At 37.9% G+C, this 19,867-nt stretch overlaps 1 protein-coding gene across 3 annotated transcripts in view; it reads right to left on the minus strand.

Annotated features, from left to right (window-relative positions):
• DIS3L2 (DIS3 like 3'-5' exoribonuclease 2) overlaps positions 1-19,867 on the minus strand; it is a 372,485-nt gene that overhangs the window by 188,327 nt on the left and 164,291 nt on the right. For all 3 annotated transcript variants that reach the window (XM_003784860.3, XM_023510309.1, XM_023510310.1), the window contains exons 7-8: positions 16,929-17,029; positions 11,609-11,856 (exon numbers count right to left, since the gene is read on the minus strand). In XM_003784860.3, the coding sequence (XP_003784908.1) occupies positions 11,609-11,856; positions 16,929-17,029 (349 nt within the window). The remainder of the gene's footprint in view (positions 1-11,608; positions 11,857-16,928; positions 17,030-19,867) is intronic.

Consider the following 19,867-nt stretch of genomic DNA (forward strand, 5'->3'; position numbering starts at 1 on the left):
AAAAAAAAAAAAAGAAAACCTAAAGTTTATTTTAGAAAATCTTAGAGCTGAAAAGAGAAAAGAGAAAAGTAATTGAGATAAATGACTAACATAGCATACATAGTATTTGTTCAAATGATTATTAAGCATTTTAAGAAAAGAATCTTACAGCATCATGTACAGTATAATTTAAAACATGTATGAAAAAACTGAAAGAGAGTACCTACAAATGGTGTTGTTTTAGACAGGAAGGAATATAAGTGAATTATTTTTCTATTTTCTAAGCTTCCTTTAACATGACATAGTGTTTTTTCAATTAAAAAATTATAGGAAAAATACTTGTAACACTATAAAAACTGTAGTGCCCAGTATTGATTTCCTACATAACAATCACATCCTTCTTTGTCCTCCCTAAAAGAAATCTTATCTTTTTTATATAAGGAATTCGCCTCACCTTCAGCCCTTGAGACAGGCACTATTCTACCTATTCTATTCTATTTTAATAAAATCAGGGCCTTGCTCCCCTGGAAACTGTACTCAGTAGCATGGTTGGCAGAGAGGATCTTCCTCTATGTGCTGGATGTGATAGAGAAAGCAAGTAGCTGATCAAACTGACAGCCATCTTCGTGACCATGGCAAAACTACCTGATTCCTAAGGACAACAAAGGGCAACCTGAAAACATACCAAGTCACTGACTGTACTAGATCTGAAGTTGCACAACCTCTGTAGTCCTATTGTGTGAGATAAAATATTCCTTTATTATTTAAGTCACTTTGGACCAGGGTTTTCTATCACTTGCTCCTAAAAGCATCCTAATATAAAATATTTTAAAATATTATTCATAAGCAGCAAAAATTTCCCTTTCTTTCCCTTCATTCCCCAACAAATGTAAAGCTCTTACTATCAAAGGTAAAATCTCAGGATTGTTAGCATCATGTATCTTGTAGGTTATTTACTATAAACTGACATGATGCTGCTGGTCCTACAGCATAACAACATGATAAATGGCCCTTCCTTAAGCAATACGTTTCTATCTTAAAGGTGCTCCCTTTATGATTTCCATGTTAAACTAGGCCTGTAACATCACTTTATCTTTGCAGAACACAGCCGCAAGGCCAGAAGGCCAGCACCACCCCAGAGCAGCTCTTTCCCTTCAGTACTATCACTTTCCTGCAGCTTTATCTTCTTTCTGGCACACACCACTTTCCAACTTTGTCACAGTACTTTAGGTGCATCTCTTCCTTATCAAGAGATGGAGAAGATCATCCATAAAAAGAACAAACATGTCTTATTTCTGTATTATCACTGAAACTTGTATATCTCAGGTGCCTACCACAAGTTGGTTGAATGAGTATCTGAATAAACAGATTTATGCTTTCAGCCTAGAAAAGAAGCATACTTTTATTCCTTGAAATTGCAAAGAAAAACTAAGAAAACTGAGAATAGTAAAAACAAACAAACAAAACCCAAAGACATGTATTTAAACTCTTGAATAATCAGCTGCCATGTTAACAAAATTATTAACATATCAAAAAATCAGGAACAAGAAAAAAATGCCTACTGCCAGCGCATTTATTTAAAACTGAATTTTTCTCATTAAGTGTGGAAAACAACCCTTCCCTAAATGTAGTTGCCAATTCAAGTAGATAAGAAAAATAAAAGTTGTATGGATTAGAACAGAAAAAACAGGGTGGCACCTATGACTCAGTGAGTAGGGCACCGGCCCCATATACCAAGGGTGGCGGGTTCAAACCCAGCCCTGGCCAAACCACAACAACAAAAAAAAAAACCAGCTGGGCATTGTGGCAGGTGCCTGTAGTCCTAGTTACTCTGGAGGCTGAGGCAAGAGAATTGCCTAAGCCCAAGAGCTGGAGGTTGCTGTGAGCTGCAATGCCACAGCACTCTACCGAGAGTGACAACGTGACACTCTGTCTCTAAAAAAAAAGGACAGGAAAAAAAATCTGTCCTTACTTGCAAATAATGTGATTTTCTACATAGAAAGGAAAAAAAGCCAAAGGAAATTATACCTGGAATGTTAAAATTAGTAAAGGGATATAGCGAGATGGCTGAATATGTAGGATTAATATACAAAAATTAATTATAATTATATACATAAGCAGCAAAAAGTTAGAAATGAAACTTCAAGTACTTGTTCTTCAGAAGACATCATTAATAATAAGACTACTCATAAAATGAGAAGATATTTTCGATATCAGTGATTATATTTTCTCAAATATATATATTTTTAACTCCAAAAGAATCAAATAACAACCAGTGGCTTACACCTATAATCCCAGCACTCTGGGAAGTAGAAGCAGGAGGATCTCTTGAGGTCAGGAGATAAGCCTGAGCAAAAGTAAGACCCCTCTACCAAAAATAGAAAAACAATTAGCTGGGAATGGTGCTGCACAGCTGTAGTACCAGACACTCAGGTGGGTGAGGAGGGAGGACCATTTAAGTTCAGGAGTCTGAGGCTGCAGTGAGCTTTGATGATGCCAATGCCTTCCATCCAGGGCAACAGAGTGAAAGTGTCTCAAAAGGGAAGGAGGGCGCAAAAGCACCAATGACTGCTAAAACAAGTGGGTAAAGATTTAAGCAAAAACAGGATAATTGCATAGCCTCAAGAAAATCTTCCCCCAAATGCAGTATAGTAAGTATAAGGGAAAAACAGTAAGTTGGGAATTCTGACAGCTACCTCCTTAGTCAAATGATCAAGAATAACTTTACTAGTAAGATATACTAACATCACACAACCCCCTGATAAGATACATATCACATCTGTGCTATTTTCTCCCCTAATGCCTAATCTCGATCTAATTATGAAAAAACATCAGACAAACTCCAATTGAGAAACATTCTACAAAATCACTTATTAGTATTCTTCAGAAGAGTCAAGTTCATGAAAGACAAGTAAAGACTGAGAAACTGTCACAAACTGGAGAGTTGCTAGTGAAATAACAACTAACTCCAACGTGGGATCCTGCACCAGATTCTGGAACAGAAAAAGCATGTTAGCAGAAAACTGACAAGATGTGAGCAAATCTTATACTTTATATAATAATATTTTACGAAGGTCTATTTCTTAGTTTTGATAGATACTCTATGGTCAATGTAATATGTTAACACCAGAAGCTGGGTAAAGAGTGTATGGGAACTCTGTATTATTTTCACAATTTCTGTAATAGAAATTATCTAAAAATGGGTACAGACATGAAGACATTAAAATTAACTGTTAAAAATGGGTGCAGACATGAACATATGAAAAAAGTGCTCAATCTCATTAGTAAATAGGAAAAAAAGAGCTTAACAGTACCAAGTACTGATAAGAATGTGAAGCAACGGACCTCCTATGCATTACTGCTAGGGCCACAAATTGGTATAACTACTTTTGGAAAATGCTTCGTGGGTGTACAAACTTTTCTCTTCTTGTCACAAATTAGGAAGAATAAGAGTTGCCTTGAGCCACACATGAAATACACAGACACTAATGAAAGCTGAGGAGGGAAAAAAGACTCTTTGTGAATACTTTTCACTATATCCAAATCCACAGATAAGCAAACCAGTCCTCAAATAATCAGCATACAGCTCATGGGCCACAGGTTGGACACTGCTGGCCTAGTTACAAAGTTAAACAGGAATGTATGTGTGATCCAGTAACTAGACTTTTAAGTAGAGTCTAGAAAAGCCTTAGGTAGTGAGCATTGGAAAGTTTGTAGCAGCATTGTTTATAATAGCAAAAATCTTGGTTTCATCCAAATATCCATCACTCGATAAATAAAATCATAGAGTACTGAAGGGAAATGGAAATATGCATTAAAATGAGTGAAATAAATTTTGAAACACAGTGTTAAAAATATAAAATCCAAATCATAGATGAATATGTAACAAGGTATTTTTATAAGGTCAAAAACCAAACAAAACTAAGTAACATTCAGAAATACTTTACTAAGAGAATGTGTTTCAATTCCATCCAGGTAAATACAAAAGATGTAAAGTCACCATCTTTTTTATGATATACATATACTATAGTTTATTAATTCATTCATGAGTTGGTGGATACTTGGGTTGCTTCCGCATTTTGGCAATTAAGAATTGGGCTGCAATAAACACATGAATGCAAATGCAAGTATCCAATGTACTCAATACTAATATGAAACCAACAGAAAAACTACATGCGCATTTGGTGAGTATAATACAAGTATATACAAGTTGGGGGGAGGGAGAAGGAGGAAAAAGGGGAAGAAGGAGAGAGATTGCTAAACTCGCACCTGATGGGCACATTGTAAGGGTATACAGCACACCTCCTGGATGAAAGGCTCAACTACATCTTGAACTTTACCTTAGAAACACAAACAATGTAACCTAATTATTTGTACTCTCATATTAATCTGAATTTTAAAAAAGAGAAAAAAAAGTCTCAGCTCAAGGGTCCGGGATGCCCACCTTGAGGCTGAGTCCCTGACACACGGGAAGATCCTGCGCCTCCTTTAACTGGTGTTAAGGGCTGGAACTGTTTATTAATGACAATTCAATTAATGGTCAGGTGAGGTGGATGGCTCATGCTTATAATCCTACCACTAATGGAGGCTGAGGAGGGAGGATAACTTGAGCTCAGGAATTAGAGAACAGCCTGAGTAAGAACAAGACCCCATCTCTACAAAAATAGAAAAAAAAATACAATGAAATCTCTGTAATTTGACCACCCAAGGAACTGCAACAAAGCTGTCAACACCCAGAGGTGGGCAACACAGGGAACTAGGCCTACTCTACTGATACATACATGTGGCATGTGTCCAGTCTATGAAAATTAGGATAACTTAAGAAGGTGGTCAATGTAGGGAGGTGATCAGCTATGGAGGTTCTACTACAAGTATAGGGGTAAATTATTTTTTCATTTTTTAGTTTTTGTAGAGATAGCACCTCACTATGTTGCAAAGGCTGGTCTTAAACTCCAGGCCTCAAGTGATCCTCCTACCCAGCCTCCCAAAATGGTAGGATTATTAGGCCACTATAGGTAAATTATTTTTAAAAAGCACGTTTTGATTACCATATCTGAGATAATGGTTACCTCTAGGGAAAAAAATTAGAGGTATAGAGAGAAAACGAACATGGAGCCTCAACAGGATTGACAATATTATATCTTTTCATCTAGATGGGAGTTCATGGTCATAGGCTGGTTTTAATATCTGGTTTCAAATTACCTAGGTGCCACACATATTATTTTACCTATGAAATATACTTTGTAATTAAAATTCATAAAAAATATTTTAGCCAAATATATACCACACCCTTAATAGCGATTATTTCTAGGGATGATTCCAAAATATTTTCATGTTCTGTAAGTTTGAATAATATTAACAGTATCAATATGTATGTGTTTAAATAAAATAACAATTGAAAAATTTTTTCTTAATTTTGATATTGCAATAATAAAGTTACGAGGAAGTTTTCTTCATTAGAGATATTTATAAAGATCATCACTTCAAATTTTTCTCATTTGTGAATACTGTTCCCATTTATAATGAATGTCACTACAACTGGGTCCTACTATAAAATTAATCCAGACAGTGCTGAAACAACATTCGAAATTCCCTATAGTTGACAGTGCATGTGTGCATGTGTGTGTGGGGGGGTGTATATAAGCATCTTATATAAGTAATCATCAGATCAATTATCCTGGGTGATGTGCAAACAAAAAACATAGAGAAGAGACCAGTTACAGACAGAAAAAATTATGACATGAAAGTCTTCCAAATTGGCCTCTTTGCCTTAAAGAAAATAGTAACACTTAACAGGCAACATTAGGGTTTTCATCCATTTGTCACCTTTAATATTCTCATAAACTCTTAGTCTTAAAACCAGGCTGTACATCGAAAACATTCTTGTAGTGATTACCACTATCATTACTGTTTTTAAATAAATGCTCTCATGCATATCAGTTCATGTTGGAATCTCCACATAATCAGATACAATGGTATCACACAGCTCTGAGTACCTACAAGTGGGAAACAATCAAACATCAGCTACACCCAGAACTTCAGTAACAATACAGGGTGCAAAGTCTGGCAAATACACAATGTCTTTGGCTATATATTTATGTATTACTTTCTATAATCAGGAAGAGAGAACAAGTTATTTTCCTTTTTTCTGGCTCAGAATTATGACATAGTAGAAGGCAGCAAGTAAGGAAAGGAATGGAAACTTTAACAAAAGTGTTTTATCAGTGAAAAAGATAAAGGGGAAAGATGTGAGGATCTACAATACTGAGGGATTTGAAGAAAGGCCCTGAAGCTAAAAAGCAAGTTAATGGTGATATAAAGGGAACAAAGAGGAGGCTGAAAGCATTTAACGAGTACAAGAGAAGACTAATGACAGCTAAGGTTCTTTAACACTTTAAAAAACTATTTTCAAGAAAGTGTGAAATTGTAGATGAAGACAATGACTTTGCAAGAAGTGTCACCAACTGCATACAGTGGTCCTCAAGAAAAGTAACAATTTGGTAACTTAAGCCTGTATCAGGACCATTCTTTTCCAAACCTTAACTTCTGCTCTGCTTAGACTAGGATGCTCTTCAATATTAAAGATGGAGCTTTTTCCAAAACTGAGACTTAGAGGCCACCAGGTGGAGCCCAATGGTCACAAAAAAGAGCCCCCTCCTCAGCCTGATTTGTTTTTTGTCTACTAGCCAGCTAGAGTCATACCCCTTGAAAAGGGCTTACAGACTCTTAAGTTTGGTAATGTAAGTTCATAACATTATATAACTCAGCCTCTCCCTCAGAAGAGTCTTTAAAAATGGAATATGCTCAGAAAAAGGTTAAATGCTCCTTAGTGCAGAAGAACAGACTGGACACAGTTCTTTTACAGTTTGTTTAATCTTATAGACTATGCCTCAATGAAACAAACTAATGTTTCCTGTTTGTATTTTCAACCAGGCTAGTCACTGTTCCACTTCCCCATTAATAAAACTTAATGTATTTAAAATAATTTAGTGACCCTTCCTCAATAAAGAAATTTATTATTTATCAAAATTGAATGGAATAGTAAAAATATTTGCTTCCATCAGTCAACAAATATTTCTGACTGTCCAACAGTAATCATAAGGTGTCAAGCCAGGAGCTATTAGAATAGACCTCTATCCACCCACTTTCCTTCCCTTCTCTACCATATGCCTTAGCAATACAATTCCCTTTCCTTTACTTTCACTGTGCCCAGTCATCACTCCAATGGAACCTGCTGTCCTTCACACTCACATTAAAACCAGCAACACTCAACAGGCAACATTAGGGTCACCCATTCTCTGTTTCTCATTTCCACAACTTTCCATTAAGCAGAGGCAATCCCATGTTCAACCAAAAATTTCTCAGCTTTGCTATATCTGCACTGACCTATTTATTTTTCCTCCTCTTCCATCCCACAAAGCCACCAAAGTTGCTTGATAAAATAATATAAATGTCAATTTACTCTAGGTCAATTCATGTTATCTATCTTCAGCTAACCTTCAGTGTTACCAAGAAACATTACTATGTTCCTCACAGTAACTGCTATAAAATATTCCATTTTCTTCAAAATGTATTCTAAAATATTTAAGAAGAAACCATGACAAATCTAGGAGAAAGAGATCATGATATCTCCATGCTCATGACATCCTGGCAGGGAAAGTTGAGACTGTAAACTCTAGACTTTAGGATAGCAGATTTCTCAAAGATCTGAGAAAATGTAGGCATGAATTTCATCCCAAGACTTTCTAAAGTCAAAGATGATTTAAGAGGGTTGGGAAGTTCTTAAAACTGTAAATCTGATTATGTAATTATAGATCGTTCCAGCAAGGAAGCCAATGTGGCTTTTTAATTATCCTGGACAAGAGTCTAGTACTAAATATTAAAAGTATTAAATTGTATTTGTTGTGACATAAAACAAAAAGCAGTCATGCCTGAAAGCCAGCAAGGGCTCACTAAGAATAGACTACCTATAGGTTTTTAACAGCATCACAGAACTAAGATTCATAAAATGTGGTATATGTGATGTATAGAAAGGTGAACAAGGTTCAACTGAGATCTCACATGACAACTCCAAGAACAGGATGGAAAATAACTTTCTAGCAACTGTTGGTCTCCAATTCTGTAATACTCTTTGAGTTGCCCTTAAACTAAGACCCCAGTGCAGCACTAGGGGGCCAAAGAAGCAATGTTTACTGCAAAGGATAGGCCAAGATTAATGGCCTTCTTAAGGACCCTTACAAAGCTACTGACATTATATATTCTATTAACGTGTGTATTCTATTCAATCTTTTTATTAAGTACCTGTAGCATTCTCCACTTGAGTTTATATACTTTTATGGCACTATCAAGCATTAATTTTTAAGTCCTAAAACTTTGGTTCTCATCATTTTCTGTTCCACACTACTCCTGTGTGTTCCAGCTTCATTCATGGTGCAACTTCTTCCTAATTAACCTAACTCAAGATCTTGGGGTCATCAATTGATTTTCACCACTCATCTCAGCCAGCAAATGTTCACTGAGTATCCTTGTCCTAAAGAAGCTCTTGGCCAAGTAAAATATTTAAATAAGCAGGGAACATTTTTCAAGTTGACAACTACGTTGTGTTTAAAAGTTAAGTATTTCACCCAGCAAACATTAGAGAGTGGAGAAAGCCACTGCTGAGAAAGGAAGTATAATGCACAAAGGTTTGGAGTTATGACCAAACACAGGTGGGGAAATGGCAAGGAGTGAGGCTAAGTGACAGGTATAGCAGGAACTCAGGCTGCTCCCAGTCTGAATTGTGAGGAAATGCCATCAGCATCTATCTACTCACCTGAGTCAGAGCCCTGAAATTTCATCCCAGAGTCCCTCCTTTTCCTTCATGCCCCATTTCTAATCAGTCATAACATCTGGGAGAACTTATCTTCTTAATCTTCCCTGAATCTTTTCACTTCTTTTGTTTCCTCCATTGAAATTCTTTATTTCAGGTTCTCCTACCTCATTTGACTTACCACAATACCCTTTTATGACCTCTTGCTGCCAGATATGTCCCTTTGTATACACTCTGCACTCAACCAGAGTGATCTTTTAGCAAAGAGGCTTCAGTTCCCCAAGAATTGATTCTGGACTTCTTCCTTCATCTGCTTCCTCTAAACTTCCCCCAAATTATTTTATTCCTATAACATTCTATTTTGTACCATAGTTAGAGATCCAAGAGATAGGCCATTCAAGTCATCTGCTTTATTCATGCTCCTTCCCAGAGAGTTGAGTCCCACAGTCCTGCTAATTGGGACCCTGAACCCCTTACCTTTGGCTAAACTACTGAGCAGGGAAAACGGCTGTCTCAAGAAAGACCAGTAAGATTCTCTAACCTAGAAATTCTGAATTGTGTTTTGACAAAATGAAGATGATTAATCAAAACTTAAACTGAATTTTAAGTTTCGTAACTTAAATTTAACTACAGAAGAGGGAAATAACTTTGGACTTGAATAATTAGTAGCAATTACAAGGCAGAGAAAGTTCAATACTTCTAAGGGTAGAGGTGTAGGCGGAGAGAAGAAATTCAGCTAAACCCAGTTGTTGGGTATAGTTTCTGTGGAAGCTAACTGCGTATACTCACACCCACAGCAGGTACCACCATCCCAATCCTGAGCAAAGCCTGGCAAAGATGAGGGAGGAAACCTAAGCAGTCCCAGCACAGCATGCTCTGATTAGGAAATAGTGACCTCAGCTCCTAAAGAACAGTAACAGATAGCCAGAACAAAACACCAAAGCGACCACCAACATGTTCAACAGCTGCAGCCCTGACTATGCAACAGATGTCATCTGAGAGCTTCATCATGAAAACTTGCCACATTTTATTTCCTAAAATAAATTTTCTCTTTTATAAGATTTTAAGCAATATATTTCCATAAAAAATTTTTCATGTCTTTGTATAAAGAAGGTAGACAAAAAGTTAGAATGGCTGTCCATCTAAATATAATTGTCTTCAATTTTTTATTTTGAAAATTATATGATTAACATATAGCATTTTAAAATATTCTTTCTTTAGATCCAGAAAATATGCCTGATGCTTCAAAAACCTAACTCCCTTCTTGGTTGCTGTTGTATTTCACCCTCAAGAAAAAGATTCTGAATGAAGTAATGGTGAAGCTATTAAAAAAAAAATCCCCTAAAACAAACAAAAAAAACCTGTAAGCCCATTCAATGAATAAGAGAAACTCATACCATGAAGATTTCTTGACTACACCCTTACAACTTGAAAACTAAGGAAGCAGTCCAATCAAGTGCACACAATGGGATACAACAGAAAGGCAGATAAAAGAGGAGGTTGGATTTCCTGGTTGATGTGAAAGTCTTCCCTTTTCACTGCCAAACAGAATGTGGCAGCACAATCAACAGAGGCCAGATGGCATGGACATAACTGGGCCTTTTGATTTGCTGGTGAGAAACTGGCAATCTTGTGAGAAGGACTATTTAAGGATCAAGGGGTTGACATCACTTCTGGATAATGAGTTAGGCTTTAACATGATGATACTATAATTGTACCACTTTGGAGCAAAAAGGAAAATGCAACTGTTTCTAAATGATTCTGAGAACATATAAGTCACACTGAGCTTCACACAACTGAAAAAGTGGCACACGGTAGTGTTTCTTAATTTGCATCAGTTCATACACATGACACACAGACTTGATTAGGCTTACTTTGGTAGGTGCAAGAAACTAAGTGTACAATAAACTGATGAAAGCAGCAATATGTTGCAGCCATTCATTCACTGTTGGTTCTTATAACTATAGACCAGAGGGTCCATCCTGTACATGTTAGATGAGCAACAAGTAAATCACTAAACTAGAATAGAAGTAAATGACAGAGCAGGCTCTTTTTTAGATTATATACCTTTATATTCATTTCCTGTGAAGCATAAACCAGAAACCATCTATAATAGAGGCCTAAAGATACAGCTATAAGTTAGTACTATTATTCTTTTAAAATAAATACCAGTTTTACGAAGAAAATACACATTGCATTTGATCAAGCATGTAGCACCAGCAGTCTCTTCGATCAAAATGAAGTGGGCATCCATGATGCTCTGGAATTATTTCATCTATAGATTGATTTCTGACTACTTCTAGAAAAACATAGTACCCTTTTATTGCTTACAGAAGATAATTTAGTTTTTAATGCCACATGTTAAACCTTTGGAGATCAATACCAAAAAAGCACATCATTCAAACATGCCTTCACATTTTAAAGCAAAGGACCCTAGGGTCCCCTGAATATGCCTGGACTATGCATATTTTAATAGTATTGCCTGAAAGGAAAAGACTGGTACAATGAATTCTCTGCAGTACTCAAGTACAAATGGGACTCATGACATAACAGAAAATAAGGAGAGGCTCAGGGTGTGCTAATATTTTGTGCCAAAAAAAAGAAAACCAAGAGGTGATTGCCTGGTAATTCATGGAATCTATAGGTAACCAATTACGGTGGCAGCTGAGGGCAATTTCTGAAAAATAAGAACCAAAATACATCATGTACCATGCTTTAATAAAGAAATAATTAAATGAAAAACACAAGAAGTTTACCAAAAGGCCACTAAAAATGAGTTCTGCCTGTGACCTGTGGCTTTTCCTACCAGCGATCACCTACCCCAGGGCAAAATTGCTGTCCTCCTTCCAGTCCACGATGCGGCAGATGAACAGTGTGTTGGCATAATCTTTAGGTCGTGTCACAAAGTCCTGGGGACAGTCCTTGAGAGGCACATAAACTCTAGGCACTCGGTGGTCTGAGGGAGAAAACAGGGCATATTTCCTAAACAGTTCACTGTTCTTATCAGCCAAGAGTTTGAGGAAGCCAGTTGCTGCTCGAGAATGTTTTTTCTCCGAGATGTAAACCACCTGAAAACACCAAAGATATAGTCAAGATTGTTTATCTACAGAGTGGGATAACAGTAGGAGAAGTCAGCAGGATATTATTTGATCAACTAGCTGGATCCAGCAGTTTTTCTGGGGCAAAATGAAGTGCCTCTCAGTGACACTCTGTGTCTAGATAATCTATATTTAAGTTGCAACAAATATCTAGTAAGCATACATATCCAGAACAACTGGGATACCTGGATGAATCAGATGAAAGTGGTTACAAAGCCACATGGGGTTTCAGCAGGAAGTACAGCTCCATGCATTTGTTCCACATTACATTTTCCTCACATGAACAATACCATATCTCACATGAACACGACAATAGCTAATCTTCTAAAAAAGTTATTAAGCATAAATTACTGTTCTCAATCATGCCTTCAACAGCTGAAAGGAGAAATATTTAACCTTCCTTCTCTCCAAGATTAGACCCAATCTCTGATTTTAGCAGGTGAAGATTCAGGCCACCATTCTACTATATGTCCATGCTACTTCCACCAATAGAGAAGGCTTTTCCGAGAAAATGAATCTTCTCCTTCACCCACTCTGGGAAGGTGTTCTTCCTGAACTGTTTCCTTTCCCACTGTGGACAGTTTGCAGTTTCATCCCTTTGTTGGAAGTACTTGCCATCATTCTACCAGACCCCCGAGCAAAGACTCAGGCTTCTTTTGAGCTGGCTGCTGCTCTCCCGCATGTCTCTGACAACCACAGAGAGAGTTCCGCCCATCCTCACAGAACCTTCAAATCAGTGGAGGGCACCATACCTCTCCTCCCGTCACTTCCAGCTACTACCCCACAGGACAGGACCTTAGGGCACCTGTCTTCTCATCCAGGCTCAGTCCCACTATATGCTCTACTTTCTTCTTCCTAAGCCTTCCTTCCTCCTTGGAAAACATCTTTGTGTTATGAACAGTCTGCTGTGTCCTTTTCCTAGAATACTCAGGCCCTCTCCATGTGTACACTTGTTTGTCCTAAGGACTGTCTACCCCAGCCACTTTGGGCAGAGGCTGCTCCTTCTCCTGCACATAGCCTCTCAGGAGGTGTCATGTTTTCCCACGCTGCACTGCCATGTCCAGACCTTTGATCTAGTCTCATGAATGTAGCTGCACCCTCTTGGTTCAGCAATCCCCTTCTTGTTGCTGTCATCCACTCACCTCCTGGTCACTCTACGAAACCTGGAATACTCTGCCTCTCCCACTCTCATCCAGGTGACTCAGCCAATGTCTTGTCCTCACAGTTCCCATATCTCTTCAACACTAGTAGCCTTCGGTCTATCCAATCTTAGCAACTCGTCCTCATGGTCACACTTTAGCATCACCTGGACTAGGCCAATCCCAACACCCACACTCAGACTAATCCATCATGTAGCTCGTTTGCTCTTCCGTGCTGCACTCCACAGGCTTTTTCACCCTATCTTGGCTTCCTGTGCCCTGCTTGTAGCTAAGTCCATTAGCTACACCTAAGCCTTGGATTCTTTCCTCCCTCCCAGAGCCACCATGTTCCATCACTTAAAGCTCTCTTACCTACGATGCCAAATGCCTCATCATTCTGTTCCTTCTACTACACCCACCCTAACAGTCCTCAGTCTTGGAAAAATCCAGCCACTGTATTCTCTAACCTTAACCACAAGCTATAGAGTTGATCAGAAAAGATGGAATTACAATTGTACAGATATCTTTATACATGAATGTTATACAACTTTTGCTAGAACTCAAAATCTCTATTTTTTACCTGTCCCCACTCAGTCTAATCTCTTCTTTTACTCTCACTCTCTTGATATTCTCCTTCTGGGGCTCCAGTTATCCGAATGTTGAATCTTTGTTATTGTCCCACAACTTTCTAAGGCTTTGTTCATTTGTTTCAGTATATGTTCTCTTTGTTCGGACTGATAAATTCTATGGATCTGTCCTCAACTTCACTGATTCTATGCTATGTCATCTCTACTCTACCACTGAGCCCACCCAGTAAATATTTTGTTTCTGTTATTGTATTTTTCAGCTTTATAATTTCCATTTAGTTCTTTCTTAAACTTAACTTTCTTTGCTGAGATTTTGTTTTCTCAAATGTTTCGAGGGAATTTCTAATTGCTTATTGAAGAGCTTTTATGCTGGCTATTTTAGAATCACTGTTGGATAACTGCAATAGCTCGATGTTGCCATCAGTTGATTACCTTTCCTCATTCAAATTTTCCCAGTTTTTGGTATGACAAGTTGTTTTCATTTGTATCCTGGATCTTTGGCTATCATGTTAAGTGACTCTGTGCCTCATTTAAATCTTTTCATTTTCAAAGATAGTCACCCTATTTAGGTTTAGCATACAGGTCCTAACTTACTTTTGTGGGCTAAAGTGCCAATGACAATTTCATTTTCAGAGTCTTTACACTGCTATTTTGCTCTGTTTGTTTCATATGACGCCACTGGGACTCCCGCTGGTCTCCACTGGTACTGCCTGTGGGGTGGAAAGAATTTCCTCAGGCTAAGCCACCTGATCTAAGTATAGAATGGGAATCTCCAGTGTGCAGGGACGAAGAGGCTTCCCATTTGGGGTTTCTTGTTGTGGCAGGATCGCTTTACTGGTGCTACATGGTTTCCCAGTGCCTTTGGATGAGAAAGGAAAGTCTCTGGCCCACAAAAATAAAGAGGTTTCCTAGTCCACACACCCATTATTACAGAATCTTCCTTGTTAATGCCACCAGAATCTCTGGGTAAATGAAGGGGGTCTCATGCCTTTGAGGACAAAGGGGTTCCCAATATTGGAATACTTACTACTGGTGACTTCAAGCTATTCAGTGCTGCCAGGTAGTAGACAAAAGTCTCAGGCCCATAAGGACAAAGAGGTTTCCTGGTCCAGGCTACTTCTTCTGGTGGGCTCCTCATGATTAAAGCCATGGATACATGGTATGTCTCAGAGGGGGACAGAGAAGTCTCAGGCCTGGGGTGCAGGAGACCTCTTTTCCTGGCCACATACTGTCATCTGAGCTCCTACTCAATTCCCCTTATGGGTGTTGCTTGGATTGTCTGATGTTGCTAGAGGGGCTTCTGTTAGACCTGAGTAAGAAATCAATCTCCCCAGGCTATCTTCTATTGCTCGGTTAGGATCCAGAGACACTGGGCCTGGGTTACCATCTGTTGGTGACAACTGTCCCTGCCACTTTGTTTTTTTTCTAGTCCTGAGGTTCCTAGTTTGCCTTCTTTTTTTCACTTTTTAGAATTCTTCTTTGGTTGCCTCTTATTTTTTCCAGTGTTTATAGTTGTACTTAGGAGAAAGAGCAAGAAGAAACAAGTCTATGCCATTTTGTATGAACTGGAAAGAAATCTTTCATTTTTGACAGCACAGGATTGTATAAAGAAGGTTGACATTATTGCATTACTTATAATTCATATAATATTAGTTATCATGGTAATAACTGTCACAGCATAAATTTAGTATGCAAATCCATTTTGCCTTGTAATGTTAGGCTGAGTTCATTAAGAAATACTATCTAAAAGTGAAGGGAAAAGAGAAAAGAGAAAGAGGAGAGGGAAAAGGGAAGAGGAAGGAAAGGAAAGAGAGAGGAGAGAGAAAGGGTACAATCGGAGGACAACAGCAAATTACAGAACACAAGGTCCATCAACAGAGGGTTGCCTCGACTCAGCTCTGCCTAAAGCCATTTAAGGAATGCAGCTCAGTGTTGCTGGATATTTTGTTTTGACAAGAAAAACCAGAAGTCTAATATTTAATGTGGAACCCCCCCCTTTTTAAAAATATAAGCTATAAAGTCAAAATTTTTAAATACTACACAGGTTAAACAAAACCTGTCTGTGAGTCAGATCCAGCCCCCAGACTTTCCAATCATTCTTATTTCCCAGACTGAGCATGCTGCCTGATGCACCGCTAGTACTAAAAATGCTTCCTGAACAGAGATCTGGACAACTGGGTGGGCAATGAGAGTAATACAGAAAGAGAGAGAGTATAATTGTAAAATTCCTCCTATCAACGTGCAGGAGAGAAACACTCATAACCACCTTGCTAGGCAGAGTGAGCACACTGCATTTCTAGGTCAACTTACTGACAAATGCCCTTGGTACATAAAAAGCCTCATATTATCACACCACTTTTTTCTTTGCCTTTGCACCACTTCTGCCACCATGAGTCAGCTGTTTGGTCCCACATCTGAATATGCCACTAGCCCATATAAAGAATAAAATTATGCAAAAAAACTGTAACAGGAATATAAAAGCAATTGTTTCTACAACTAAATTGAATACTTTGAAAAAACTCAAAAAGACTTATTAAAAATGTATTTTTGAATTAGGTATGAGCATGAAAACAATAAAGAAAATTGGAGCAAAAATTGTAAAAATCCAGAGGGAGTCTATATTCACATTGCTTTTCCAGTGTCTAAATTCTTGCTCTACTTTAAATAACCAAAATTGGGCCAGGTGCAAGGCTCACATCTGTAATCTTACACATCTGTAATCAAACACTCTGGGAAGCCAAGGCAAGAGGACTGTTTGAGCTCAGGAGTTCAAGACCAGCCTAAACAACAGCGAGACCCTGTCTCAAGGAAAGAGAAAGAAGGGAGGGAGGGAGGAAGGAAGAAAGGAAAAGAAAAATTAACAGGTAACATGGTATGCACCTGTAGTCCCAGCTCCTGGGAAGGATGAAGCAGGAGTTTGAGGAGGCAGTGAACAATGACAATGCTACTGCACTCTACCCACCGTGACAGAGCCAGACTCCATCTCAAACCATGAATCAATAACCAACCAACCAACCAACCAAAACTGTTAGTCATAAATACCATATTACAAGGAAAAACGAGACAAAACTCTGATCAACATACTCACCTTCAAAGAAAAAGCCTTGAGCCTTTTTCCAAAGGCAGGCAAATATATGCATATTTATATGTTTTAAAACTTTATTTTTAAAAATTCACTTTTCATGATTCCCTGCTTCCAGTGACTTTTCTGATTAATTGAGCAACTACAATCCTGATTGAATCACATGAGAGACCTTCAACAAATAGTTCAGATGACAGCCATTTAGACAAGTAAAGAAAATCTGTAGGCAATGACCTTTGCTGATCTTTGCAGGGATTTCTCTGGTAAAGCTCTCGTGTCTTGTGACATAAAGGTATCCTCATCTTTTTTAACTAGTACACCAGCATCCTCTTTTCCTACATAAAAAAGAGAAAAAAAGAGAAGAGGAAGAATCAATTAGGAGCATATCAACTCATGGGACTATTACATTCAGATCTACCATTTACCCCAAAAGGAACCCCAGCCCCAGAGTAATTAGTTGATCTGGCCACGGTCAATCATGTCACATACCTATATTAATGCTTACACTGAGCCTTTAGCCTCAGCAGGCCACATTTTACCTATTTAATATTATTCACATGCTAAATATTATATGAGTGGAAAGCATCAAACTGTGTTGAATTAAACTAAATTAGTTGTTTGTCAAAATGCCCAAAACCTAGATATTAAATATTGCCCCAGCCCACTAAGAAGAATAGAGATAGTGTTAATTTATTATACACATCTGCTGAAATAAAACAAAATCAAAATAAATGTTAACTGCCAAAGTGCTTTGGTACCAACCGTAACAAACAAAATGGTACAAAATAGATTATATTTATTAAATAAATAAATAAACAAACTCTGATTTTCCTGGCTTTTCATATAAAAATAAAAGTACTTAAAGTCTTTTAATGTTTAAATTTCCTTTCTTAAAAACTTATAAAATGTACATTCACCCAAGACACTGAAACCACATCTCCCCAGGAAAGAGGCAGTTAGGCTCTGCACCAGAAGTATTAAAAACACTTTTGAACAAAAGCAGCAAATTATATACTTCTGAACACTTAAAATTTTGTATTTTCACTTGTTACATTAGATTTCCCACACACAATGTTCTTATTCAACTATATTGGAGTTTCTAGTTTCTAAGGGTCACAACCAATTTATGTGGGAGTCACTCCAGAAAGCTAAGAGAGACTTGTATTTATCATCGTTTAGACATTACCAAGGCCAAAATAAATAAATAAATTCCTTTCAGGACTGGCTGCCTCTTAGCAAAAGCTCAGTGTAAAGCCAACTTTTACCATTTTGGGTGTATTCTGGAAACACTGACATGATCTGACCTACTGGAGATTAAGAATAATCAACTGCTTGCTTTTCCCTCTATGCAGAAATTTACCTTCTAAAGTGCTCACTGAAAGCAGAATCCTCTTTGTTTTCCAAAAAGAAAAAGCAAACATAAACTATCCCATTGTAGATTACCCTGTCCATCAGCAAAAGCTAAGTTTACCTTTTTTTTTTTTTGAGACAGAGTCTCAAGCTGTCACCTTGGGTAGAGTGCCATGGCATCACAGCTCACAGCAACCTCCAACTCTTGGGCTTACGTGATTCTCTTGCCTCAGCCTCCCAAGTAGCTGGGACTACAGGCGCCTGCCACAACATCCGGCTATTTTTTGGTTATAGTTGTCATTGTTGTTTGGCGTGCCCACGCTGGATTTGCACCCACCAGCTCCGATGTATGTGGCTAGTGCCTTAGCTGCTTGAGCTATAGGCGCCAAGCCAGCTAAGTTTACCTTTATTTAAAATTTTTTGTTTTTAATTATAATGGGTACATAATAGTTGTATATCTTTATAGGGTATATGTGAAGTTTTGAGACAAGGATACAAAGTAAATTAATCAAAATTGGAGGTTTCTATCACCTCCAGCTTTAACATTTCTTTGCGTTAGGAACATTCCAATTCCACTATACTTATTTTAATGTATACCCTAACTTACTGTAGGTGATAGTTATTTTGTATGCTATCAAATATTATATGTCTATCTATCTAACTATATTTTTATACCTGTTAACCATTCCCACTTTATCCTTTTCTCCTCATTACTCTCCCCAGCCTCTGGTAACCATCATCGTACTTACTGTCTCCACAAGTTCATCTTTTACTATTATTATTATTGTTTTCCTTGGATTCTGGTAAGGTATCATCTTTTATTTTATATCCATAGTTCAGGATTCTAAAATTATCAGATGCTTCCAGAGCATTTTTTATAATCTTAGGGAGAAAAAAACCATACAAGGTATTGAATGGTTCGTTCTATAATATACCTCACCATGTGTTCTGCAGAACAAGGTAATTCAGAAAAAAAGCATAGGGCTGGAATTACTACAAACGAGGACATTCTACTAAAGATACCTGACAACTGAGTTTTGGGTCTCAATAGCTAGCAATTAAGACAGGTTAGTGAGAGGACTTGGTTTTTCCAAGGCAGCCCTTGGGCAGGCAGCTTTTTATGACAGTCACTAATGGCTCTATCTTAAAATGACTGTTACTTCAAATTCCATGCCAACAACAGCAAGTCTTCTGTTACAAAGGTTATACCAGGTTACACCCAAAGAGAGAGGGCAAGCCATGGAAGTGGGCCCAATCATGATTTTCAGTATCACATTTGAACACGACCTTTTCAGGTTCTGTATTCATAAGGATATCCTGGCAGAAATAAGGTTTTGTTCAGACAAAGTTACATTCTGATAAAACTGAAGTTTATAGCCTTGCAAGTAAGAATCATACATATGAGCAGTGGATATAAAGAAACATAATGCAAGGTTAGAAAGGTAAATTAACCTTAATATGTTTCCAATAACTATGTTTTGCCACACTAAATAACAAAATTGTCTATTTAATGAAATAATTTACCACACTATTTAATTACAAGATCATTTACTGGCTTGGCACAGAGAGAGAACTAAAGGGTTGATGGAGCCCACGACCAGGAAAACAAATGCAAGTCAATGGCTTGGCGCCTATGGCTCAAGTGGCTAAGGCTCCAGCCACATACACCTAAGGTGGCAGGTTCAAATCCAGTGTGGGCCTGCCAAACAACAATGATGGCTGCAACCAAAAAATACCTAGGCATTGTGGCGGGTGCCTGTAATCCCAGCTACTTGGGAGGTGGAGGCAGGAGACTCGCTTGAGCCCAGGAGTTGGAGGTTGCT

This window comes from Otolemur garnettii, unplaced genomic scaffold, assembly GCF_000181295.1.
Source record: "Otolemur garnettii isolate 467f Iridium unplaced genomic scaffold, OtoGar3 scaffold00013, whole genome shotgun sequence".
Taxonomy (NCBI): Eukaryota; Metazoa; Chordata; class Mammalia; order Primates; family Galagidae; genus Otolemur; species Otolemur garnettii.